We start from the raw sequence: 12,087 nt of genomic DNA on the forward strand, positions 1-12,087 counted from the left end.
GTCTTCTTTTTACTAAGTGATAATGGCTCAGATCAGATTAATTGCTGGGAGAAAGTAACATTGTTGGAAAGATAAAAAGAATTTTAAAAATTTATTTTGTATTTCTGATTTCCTCTTCAGTCCATCGTGTATTGGTAGGACCTCTCATAACCTTATTCCTTCATCCTTTATATGTGATAAACATTCCATCAACTCTGTTCAATTTCTACTTTACATTCCATACATAGATGGAGACAAGTAACACTTCAAATGCAAACATACCAAGACTAAGAACTAATGGGAGCTCTGCCACTCACTTAACAGGATAAGCATTTATCTCAGTTTGTAGTATGCACAAATCTGCATCCACATTAGTCCCCTTGAAGAACAATTTACTCCACAGGTAGCTACCAGAAAACTAATAAAACTAAATACTTAGTAAGAGATTAATTAGAAAGTGAAGAATTGAAGAAAATATTTCCCTGGATAGCCTGATTTCATTTGAAGTTAAATCCAAACTATATAACTGGAGACATAACTGTCTTTTAAGGTCCTTGCTAATAAAATTCCAGTTGTTCAAAAATAACAAAACCGGTATTATTAAACAGTATTTTGCATACAACAAGAATTTTAAGCATGTAGATCTCCAGCCTTCTAAAATTGTTAAGGTAACACACTAACCTAACAACTTCATGAAACTAACAATATGCATATTTCCCTGGTTCTGTCTGCAGTAAATCCACTATAGATCATAAACTCATTATCACAACTCAACATGCTAGCAGTATTCCCTCCCTGTGCATACATTACAGTCAGTATGCACAGGAAAAAGGCTGTAGCCAATATAGTCAGACTCTATATTTAGGCCTTTTTTTGCACATCACGTTTTCTGAGAAAACATCCTAGCTTAAATGAATTACTTCTTACCAACAGAAGTCAATGAACTTGTTGCATTCCTAGTGGCACGGTTAGAATGTCTCCTATGAGGACTACGAGGCCTAGAGAGAAAAATGAACAAACAAAATTATGAGAGTATGCCACCAAAACCCATTCTACTTCTCTACAAAAAGAAATCACTTTTCTTTGATTAAAAAAATATTAAAACTAAAAGAATTTATTGTAATTCCTCTCATATCCAAACAACTGGAAAATGGAGGAAGATTGCAGAAAGAAGGAAAATTATAGAACTTGCTCTCACAAACGAGTTCTGATAAACTCATACACTACAAAATTTTGATTTCTCAAAAAAAACTACATTTCTTTAGTTCATTATCATTACTTAAAATTCATGTAAATATGGTACATTGGAAAAAAAAAAAAAGGCTTTGTAAATTTTTAGTGCTTCCTAAACTAAGTTTTATGACTGCAAGAATTTCTTTTGCTCCCACACTGGCAATCCTATATAGCAATGTAGGAACTTTCTAGATTGAAAACCAGGTGAAGGTCTCAAATGACTGCAGAAATTTAAATGCTGATCCAGAAAATAATGCTGCTTTTCAATGGCTGCATTGTAACTCTCACTCTTAAATAATCTTGAGATTTTGTGTAGTGCACTTCAAAAATAAAAGGAAATTCTAATACAGATTTATGATCAATACTTTCTGATCAATTTTCCCCCATATTTTAAGTCTAATTGCAGGTCAATAATTCAAGAATCCCAGCCAGGAAGTATGCTTTATCAGAAGACTAAAAATAACCTTAAAGCAACTCAAAATTTAATTGAAGTTTTAAACTTCAAACAGAATTATTATTTCCATTCAACAGCTTACTTTCACATATGCTTAATCTCAGGGTGGTATTCTTGCCCTGTCTGCCTGAACAGGCTCAAATATGTGCTTTAAAAATTACTGTACTATAATACTCAAGCTAGACATTTGTCTAGCAGTCTAGCTCAGAAACATTATCTTCTTAAATCCTCAGCTGATACTAGTTTTCCTTCACACGATCAGGAATGTGGTCCTATCCCAGTTTCCAGGTGCTGCAGAAGGTTTTTTTGCAGCTTCACTAAAACAGTGAGGAGGACTGAACAGATACAAGGGAGGAAGGGAAAGAAGAGAGCTGGAAAAGAAGCCTACAGTTGTTGCACCTGTTTTTTAGATAGGAAGAAAAAAAAATAGTCCAGTAATTAATTTTCCAGTGCTTTTAATTCAGGACTTTAAAAGAAGTGAGCAAGGTCCTTAACTGGCTTTAGAAGAAAAAATTAGAAGATGCTGGCTAATAATACCATGGTACTCTAATATCTCAGAATATTATCCTATGAAACAAAGTTAATCAGCAATGGCAGTCTACATTCAAAGCCAGGCTGGATGGAGTTCTCGTCAACTTGATCTAGTTGAAGATATCCCGGCTCATTGCAGGGGCGTTAGACTGGATGGACTTTGAAGGTCCCTTCAAACCAAAGTATTCTATGATTCTATGATAATATATAATAACAGTAGCTTCACCAGCATTACCTTAAGTTATATAAAACAGTATGTGTTCTAAGTCAATACCAAGATAATATCCACAAGACTGACTGGAAGGTAAATTTATTCCGAAAGATATATGTAATATGCTAAACCTGTCAAAAGAAGAAGATTTTCAGCAGTTCATAAAACTATAAAATGCCAAGTATAAAAAAATAAAATACTTGCAAAAACTGTTAGTAAAAATTGCACCTTATGATCATAAGCCTTCCTTAGATATCTTCTGCCCTCAAAAATAAGCCTTATTATACAAACTGTAATACATTGCAAGCTTATCTTTTGCCAAAATCATTCCTTCTTCATTAAAACAAACTTCAGTTGATCATGCAAACAGATTGTTTTTAGGAATAACACAGCAAACAGCAGTTTGTTGCTGCATTTTCCTTTCAATAGACAAAAAAAAATTCAACAGATAGCAAATATTATTGCTACAATGTCTATTTTTCAGTATGATACTAAAAATATTGTCATAGAATGGTAATACAGCTAGTTCCTTAATCCAAGAAGGAACCAGAAAACACAGACTCTGTATGTAAGATACACTCATTTGTGAGAGCCAACACTGATGGCTGACCACACCTTGAGGAACTTAACATCTTCGGTACTTAAAAAACAGTAGATTTTTTAAGTCTTATAATGATTAATTGCCTAAATCTCCATAAGTCTACAAAGATCTTATTGGTTCAGTGGAAATGTTTATATGAGTAAAGGCAGCACTACTGGTGTACCTATATAATTAGTAGACCAGAATTAGGATTTAGCTACTGAACTGAAAAATTTCCACAGTGGGGAATACTTCAGGAAACATAAAAATGCTCAGTTGTACTTTTTTTGGTCCCAGTTGCTCACTGACTGGATCTAAGTAAAGGTTCAAATGGACAGAAGGACAGTATTGCTCATTACCACACACAGAACAAGAGGAATCAAACTGTCAGTCATCCCTGTAGTAGGTGTAGTATTGTAGCACGCATGCACACCACTGTATTCTACAAAAGGATTTGACCAAACAATTTTCCCCTCATCAGGCTATATTCTATTTGCTAGCAAGAGGATGGACTTCAAAAGTTACAGCTTTTGGTCCAAATTACAAAAAAATTTAATGTAAATTTTTGCTTTAGTTTCAAATTATGCTATTCTGAAAGACAGGACAGTACATGTAAATTGAAAGTATACTGAGTCAGGGTGGCAGGCTTCGTATTATATGAAACTCTAGTCTTTTAGTATCAGTAATATTCCTGCTCCTTCCCCCTTTCCTGCATCAAAAAATAATCATCAAAATGCAAAGACAATATGATAAAACTACAAATAGAGATACAGTGATAATGTTTTATTAGAATATACACTTCAAAGAATATTTTAGCATGCAAGTCATGCATAGTTCAGTAATGTATTACACAGTACCTGTTAACCAGATTTTTATCAATTTCCATGTCTGGTGCTACAGCATTCTCTGGAAGAACAATAGAAGGTGTACTGCACACTGTCCCTTCAACAATAGTGTCCTGGATGGTGTGTGACAAATACAAAAATGCAGTTAAAGAGAAATTTAAAATACATAGTCAAAAAATATTGCTTGTACTCCATGTGCTACATTCAGATTCACAAAAAAAAAAAAAAAATCAACCTGCACTGCTGAAAGGCTACAGAAGCAATCTGGTGTTTACAGTTAATCAAGAAGTTGAAAAACGATTCACATAAAATCATGCAGAGAGGGCAGGTACGTGTTAGAAGCTGCAATTTTTATTTTAGGGTGCAATCATGAGATAAGTAGAACGTGTCATAGTACTGCGAGTATTTATAGCTGGAGGGAAAGATTCCCAAAAGTGCCAGGGGGCTGCCATCAATCAATTTGTAAAATTTACAGAATAACTTCTAAATTCTTCAATACTAATTGCTCCTGGTACGCAATTGTATATACAAGTATTTTATTTTATTTAATTATTTAAATCTCTGTTTTTCTTGAACTAGCATCCCAAAGTTTTATAAGAAATTTTTACTTCAGTGGGCATTGGATTAGATTACAGAACAGAACATTTTCAGTTGGAAGAACCCACCATGATAATCTAGTCCAAACTTCCTGATCCCTTCAGGGCTAACCAAATGTTAAAGTACAGTATTAAGGGCTTTGTTCAAATGCCTCTTAAACACTGACAGGCCTGGGGCATGAACTACTCAAGGAAGTGATGCTTCTGATTTTCTAAAACAGCATGTTTGCTATCCATGACAAAAAGCCAATTACCTTCAACTGTTAATTTTGTTTTTATTGATAGAACATTTGCTGTTCTATTTTGCTTACTCCTTTTAAGGATGTTTACCTACTAGAAGTTGACACAAGTGTAATGAATTCAGAATAGCGTTTATTTTAGTAATATTAAATAGGCGCATAATAAAGCTGTTATAAGCACTACTTCAGGCATTTACAGAATGAAGCATATAAAATGGCTCACAGTTTCAGAAGTTAACATTTTAGAACAGAGAAAATTAAATAATTTCAGTTATTTGAAACAAAAACTATCAAGGAATATTTCAGTCAACTACTGTCATGTGGAGAATTTAGCATAGTCATAAGGTTTATCATAATGAACAAGTAGCCAAAACTAGAAACTGAAATGGTATTACATACATAAAAGAAAGCTAATGATTATGTGACTGCTAATATATATCAGATACAATAGAACTCCTTTCACCATCGCGACCGGTGCTGCATTTTATTCTTGTTGAAATAATTTTCTGATAACACTGAAGAACTAGAGAAGCATTTTGAAAGGGGTATAATATTAAAGTATATAACATAACCCTTTTTCCTCTCAAAGACAATAAAATATGTTTTGCTTGGACAGCTCCACACTTCTATGCTCATAATTCTCATATGACATTCCTTGGCAAGTCCAGATTACCAGTCACAAGAGAGAACAATCGGAAATATGCCAAGAAAACAATAACAAGATTAAACTTTAAGGAAAATATCCTTGCAATACTGGAAATGTTAGGATGTAAAAGCATGATATGTGATTCAAGTTCACAGCTGACATTGTATGATAATAGTTTGAAAGCAATCTTTAGTAATATTATTGAAAATGTTACTAAGTAACAATGTATTTTGCCTAACAGTCAATGACAAAAATTCAGGTGACTGCTCTGCTTGCAGGGCAAAGCAGCTGAGTACACATGCATATTGTTGATACTAATCTCATGACTATCAACAAGCAAAAGCTTTCAAATGATGTAACATTAGCTTTAAAGCCACCCAAGTCCATTTTAGGACTCTAAAGCCAGCCTATTAAAAAGAACAAAAAACAAACAAAAAAAAACCAAGAAAATTGCTGTAGTCAAGGCTAGTTCAGGTCAGGTAGAATATTAACCTTGGTCAACAGCTACAGCAGTTCAGCTTCTAGGTGAAGACACATGCCTCCCACTGTCCAGACCTACCATACATTTGTATAGGAGAGGGGCAGGAAGAGCTAGAGCATGAAGCTCTTTGCAGGGCCAGCTGGTTTGAATCAAAAGACAACTTTATACTCTGAAGAGTACTCAGATTACTATATGCAGATCTTGGAGGAGAAGCTTTAACAGGAAGCTTAAGCTGTCTCACAGCTTAGAGTTGTACATCTACACAAAGATGATACAGAAGTTTTCCATCACCCTCCCATTGATTGCCTGCTACCAAGTTTTTGCTTCCTTTTTGTCCCAATCCCCTGCTTCCAAAAAAATGTAGGGTAAAACTGACTCCACCTCTATCACTTAGGTGTAAACTGATCGACATGCTCTACAAGGATGACCATGTGGCACCTAGTCTATCAGGGAGGCTTTTGCGGGGCTGAGGATGGCAAAAGCAGTATGGCCCATAGGAGATCCAAGAGGCTCAGGGATACACAGGGTGGATAGGATCTACAGACATTCCAGCTATTAAGCTCTACCAAGCCCTCATTAAGCATACATGAAATGCATTTATGCATTTTTAGGTGTTTTATAATCCATCCAAATTTGGCTGGATTTGAACAGTAATAGTGGAAAAAAAGATAAATCTCTGCTGAAAGAGCTACCCTGCCAGGCCAGTCAGATGAGAAAGCTTTCCTGTAACACCACCTCAGTTCTTTAAAGCACTGAGGAAAAAAAAATAAGATAATAATAACAAGAATACCCTCTGCCAGCTGGCCAAATTCTGAGAAATTAATTAAAGGTCCCAACTGAACAAATTTGGTCTGAAATAGGCACTTATTTGAAAGGCCTCAGAAAAGTTATGTATCTCAGAAAGCAGTCTTTTACATGAGATGGGGTTTTAAATAATTTTAATTTTAGATCTTCCCATCATGTAAAAGATACTTGAACAAGAAACTACATGTGATGTAAGGCTCATTTTCTTTTTCTCAGAACTGTTTTGTGAATGTGTGTGCATTTGTGCATGCAGGGAAAAGGTGGGGAAGTATCTCCTGAAATAGAATGAGGAAATTGCTAGACACCAGACCCCACTTTAGATAAGATGAGATTCCAGACTTGGAAAGTTTTGTTTAATTCAGAAAACAAGTTCACCAGTTGTGTGTGCCCTCTAATGACCTCTCCTTGCTTGCAAGTCCTTATCACACAATGATAAGCTATTTTCCTTATTATATAGTCATGTTGTACAACTTGGACTGCATCAAGACCCAAGAGTGATAAAATGTATGAACGAGATGGAATTCTTCACAGCATTGACTAGTTGTGATCCTTAAGTAGGCTCATGAACAGTGTGTTGGTTAAAATCCTTTCACTGTTACTTTGTGCCTAAAAATGCCAATTTATCTAAAAAGAAGCATTTTGCACAGTTAACTGATTCATGAACTATCACATTATCATAGTTCATTTAAGACCTATCTCTAAAAGGCTTGCATAATGTATTTTTATATGTGTATATATATATTAGATTAGGTGGTTGGAATTTTTCATGTCTCCCATTTGACAAGCACACTCAGCCTTAGATTCACTGATGTCTGCTAGCCTTTCATATTTTTTTCTCTTTGGGTATATCTGTCCCAGCAAGTCTTTTCTACTAAAATACTCTTCACATGGGTGAGTTAAAAAAAAAAGGGAGGGAAAGGGAAAAAAAATCTTAAAATCTTCTTGACCTAATATATGTTCTCAGCTAATAGTCTAATTAACTTGCATGTATCTGGGGTGTTTATCTGAAGCCAGGAAACTAATACTCAGCACAGTGTGCAATTTAGATGGAATGCATGACAAATCAGTGTAGGGCTTGCTGCTGACAATGTTTTCCAACAATGTTAAAGTAGCGGATGTTTTCACCTAAAATGTAGACTATAGTGTCCTCAGTGACAGTCATACATTTTGAATTGAGGATGTGCCAGATTATAAATCCTTTCTTTCTTTATACCAGTATGCATTAAACAGGATGATCTGTACAACCAGTGATGTTGTAATTACAGTAAGATTCTTTATTTCACCTAATCTCACTTTATTAGAACATAAAATTACTTTTTAGCAGTAGTGTGAATTATTCAAAATGAAGAATGATACTGTTTTATTGATTTTTTAAAAATTTACCTGCAAATAAAACAGGTAAAAACATGTAAATGCCACAAATTTTAGTAGCAAAATCTGGGGAGCACCCACCTGCTCTCTGTGTAGTTCCAGTATATGCTCAGCTACTGCTGTGGCAAATAAAGCACAGAGAAAGACTAGAAGCCAAAAGCAGATACCCATCTTTCATACACACATGAATTGCATAGCATCTTCTAAATCTGTAAAGGGAACACTAGATGTTTCAAGACTACTGTGAAGTATAAGTCTAAGTTCTTTTCTCAGAGGCTTAAGTTTTCTGTAATAGCATCACAGTGGACATTTTTGGACAGCTTTCACATATAACTGGTTCAGAACAGCCAGCCACATAAGTCTCTAGATCAAGTTGATAAACAAATGCTTGAGCAACTTCAGTTCACATTCCTCAATCTATAAAATATTTGAAGACTTCTAAGAATATCAACTGAAAGGTCATTCATAGCTTCATCAATTAATCAAAACATAGCAATACATAGCAATGATTACATTTTATTTTATGCATTCCTAAATACACACAGAGGTTTCAACCTCAGGTTTCCAAGAACTGTCAGAAAACACCTTTGTAAGAATGCTTACTTTGGCTGGAGGAGAAATGTTGTGTTGTGCCTCTTCTGATTGTCCCTTGTCTTCAGGTAAGGTTGGCATGGTGGGCAGTGTGAAGCACGTGGAACTGCAAAGTGGACTAACAGGACAATGCACTGCTGAGAATATTTGGTTCCAGTTAGCCTGAAGGCGTTAGTGCTGAGGCCTCGCGATCTGCAGGCTGTGTGAGATGCCAAAAAAAAACCAAATAAAATCTGTTTAAAACTCTATATTCACTGAGATCACTTACAATAAAAAACAGTATTGAAGTTTAAAATTAAAAATGCTATCTTGTGGTTTATTAGCTAAAGGTTCCAAGGTCAAGTATAACTGAGTAACAACATTCAAAATGGATAACCTTCCATTTTGAAACTATTTCCATCTCTTTCCTCTATTTTACAGATTATTCTTTTTTTTTTGGTTACTATGACTGTTTTGCCTGTGATCAAACTACCTCTAAAAATCCTTTAAGAGGGAAATAGCATCCCAGATATGTGTAAGATGCCTTTCAATAACCAGCAAAGTCCTAATGAGACAGAGCATGAGCTCAGATAACAAAGAAAGGAGTAAAACTGGAAACCCAGATGGTGGCACTCTTCCTTTAAGAAAGCTCAAGGCCTAAGTGAATTGTACAAAGACTTGGTGTGCATATGCACAAGACAATGCTGTGCCAGATATTTCAGAGGCAAAAACGCGGTAATGCCCAAATAAAAAAAAAATAATTAAAAAATAATAAAAAAAATCACTGCCCACTATCTGAGAAGATTCTTGTTATTATTATCTATGGGAGCTACTGCCTTCACAAGGATATTGTTAGCATTAAAGCCTGTACAGTAATCTGAGACGAGAAATTTTAAGTACTAATCCTTATAGCTACAGTTTTATGTATTACAAGATTTACTATGACACCTACCGGCTAGTTAAGGAACAGCTCCCATAATCGACTGGTAGTGCCTACAGACGACAGACAACGCGGTTAAGAGAGACAACCTGGTGCCCAGTTTTTGTCTAGACTACTAAAAGCTAACTATATTCCCTTTACAGTTAATTCACAGCTGTGTACAGAATGGAGCTATACACTCAAACAATAACATAACAACTTTAATAGTATGCCAAAGAGTTCAACTTCCAAAACATGTTATCTTCTCCCAAACCTGGATTACTAAACTCATCTCGATTCTTTTACTTTTCTGGAAATCAAGATAGATGGAACAAGGAGGTTAAGATGAAGAGACAATTTGATGTTCAAGGCACTCAGCAGCATTAACCTTCTAGAGTTTTCCTTTCGATTTCAGGAAAGGGCAAAGAAATATATTCAGAATGTATTCAGGAACATGTCAGTTTATTGAAACGGACAAAACTGTCAAAATACTTATACTGATTTAAAAACAAATAAAACAACACCAACAAAAAAGAGAAAAACCCATTCACAGGAAATACTAAAACAGCCTCAGTAGTGACAAGTTCTTCACCTCAGCTTTCACACAAAAAACTGGGTGGTGTAAAACCTGCAGAATGCATGAAAACTTTGGACTACAGAAGCAGCTAAGACCCATGCTTTTATTAGATTTATTTCACATTATATTAGAAACTGAATTTTCCCTTTTACTAGAAGAGGAATACAGGGCCACCTCACATGAAATTCAATGTAGAACTATTTGACTGTAAAAATAATCTCTACACAAGTATTAGTGTGTTCAGGAAAAAAATTGTTTAATTGAAGTTCTTTGATACAGACTGTGGAAAAGATCTAGCATATAAGACATCATTCTGAAGACCAGGACATATACTTAGTCTTAAACAGTGAGCATAATCTTTTTCAGAGCAGTATATGCTGTAGGGACAGCGTGTTTCAAGCTTTTGTAGACATTTTGAACCAGTTACAGATTAATTTCTAGCTCTACTGCAATAAGTGGAAGATCATGTTTGTATCATGATTTTACCCACCTCAATAATAAGAGTACAGGAAGCTTTATATAAATAAAAAGATTTTAAAATGTTTTTAAGGTGAAATATCTTTAAAGGCCCTAATATGATGGAAAACAGACATTACCTGTATTTTAATAAACCCATGGAGATGAGGCAGATAGCAGTAGCATTAAACATCTATGTGTTTCCACAGTTAATTACTTTTGTATCAAACAACAATCACCAACTATTAACAACACATGAAGATGAGATAGAAGCAAGGTAGCTAAAAGGAGTTATATGGACTTGATTTTCATCTCTAACAAAATTGTGGCATCCTACATGCTTTTTGAGTTTGCAAGAACTTAAATTAAAACAAAAACAAAAAAGGGAAGATAGAAATTTGGCTGTTCATCTAATCCCTCTTAGTGTTTGCCTTATGAAATTATAAGGGTTCTGACAATCTTAATGAATGCTGGACCTGAAAAATCAGGATTATTTCAAGTCATGACCAACAAGTGTATGCAGTCCTATGTGGAGCTGTATAAGCTATTGCATCAAGGTAGTTTATTCCTAGTCTTAGCTGAGTTCCTAGTACATACTAAACTTAGGAAAAAAAAAAAAAAGAAACAAAAAAAAAAAAAGAAACAAGAAAGAGCTATTAAGCCCATCATGTTTCAGGTCATTTTTCACATTTCAAAAGCAAACCAAAAAAACTTTAAAAGAAAAAGAAAATAATCAGCAGTCTTGTCTAAGAATAGAAAGGGACAAAACCCAAGCTATGTTGTCTTAGAGATGCAGCACAGAAAGTACAGCCAAGGGAGAACGGAGGGGAGGGTAGAAAGATGAATTTACGCCACCTTAACAAGCCCCAGATTTGGAGTGGATGGAGTTCAGTCCATCTGTGACACAATTAGAACCTTTCTCTGATTTCCTTACAGAGCTATCTTGCAACTAGGAAAAAGCTCCGTATCTTTGTGGTGCTGATCAGTAGGAAAATTTCTTCTGACTTTCCATTTTTCCCTAACATCTCTCCAGATAACCCCAGTGCTGAGGACTCTACTGGAGCAGCGAAAAGGCCGCATACAGTTATTCATATTCTGAGGCTTCTTAAAACACATTCTGTCTTTGCACATGCTGACTGCACTGCTGCAGTCCTCTATGGTGCCAAAGCAAGGGTTAGTACTTATTGGTATCTCAACACAATATAAAAGGGCATTGCTCTATTCATAAGCTATATGATTTATAACTCCTGAATTATTATTCTTCAATCTAAAAGCTTATTTTTAAACTGTGCACTGTTCTTAAAATCAGTAGTCCAGGTCCCTTAAAGACTTTCTGGTGCTTAACCAGCACAAACATCACATTTGGAAATACAAGTGGAGATATTCAACAAAGCCACCTTCTTGCGCCATGCTGTGCATTTTCCATGCAAGGAGTTTTGCTATTTTCCAAATCAATTACTGCCTTCTGATACTAGTAGGAAAGGTGAATGTTTAGAAACGATAGATTCTTAAGATACTAGTGAATAAATGATCATCCATCACTGCTGAAGTGACATTATGTCTATCTGATTGGGCAATGAAAATAGCCACAGTAA

At 35.1% G+C, this 12,087-nt stretch overlaps 1 protein-coding gene across 6 annotated transcripts in view; it reads right to left on the bottom strand.

Moving 5' to 3' along the window:
* The window catches only part of IRAG1 (inositol 1,4,5-triphosphate receptor associated 1), an 89,803-nt gene that overhangs the window by 28,563 nt on the left and 49,153 nt on the right, over positions 1-12,087 (bottom strand). For all 6 annotated transcript variants that reach the window (XM_062620160.1, XM_062620162.1, XM_062620161.1 and 3 more), the window contains 3 exons: positions 8,574-8,760; positions 3,846-3,946; positions 907-977 (listed from right to left, as the gene is read on the bottom strand). In XM_062620160.1, coding sequence (XP_062476144.1) covers positions 907-977; positions 3,846-3,946; positions 8,574-8,642 — 241 coding nt within the window. In that variant the 5' untranslated portion in view covers positions 8,643-8,760. The remainder of the gene's footprint in view (positions 1-906; positions 978-3,845; positions 3,947-8,573; positions 8,761-12,087) is intronic.

This window comes from Pezoporus occidentalis, unplaced genomic scaffold, assembly GCF_034315485.1.
Source record: "Pezoporus occidentalis ecotype Australia unplaced genomic scaffold, CSIRO_AGI_Poc_V1 ctg22, whole genome shotgun sequence".
Classification (NCBI taxonomy): Eukaryota; Metazoa; Chordata; class Aves; order Psittaciformes; family Psittacidae; genus Pezoporus; species Pezoporus occidentalis.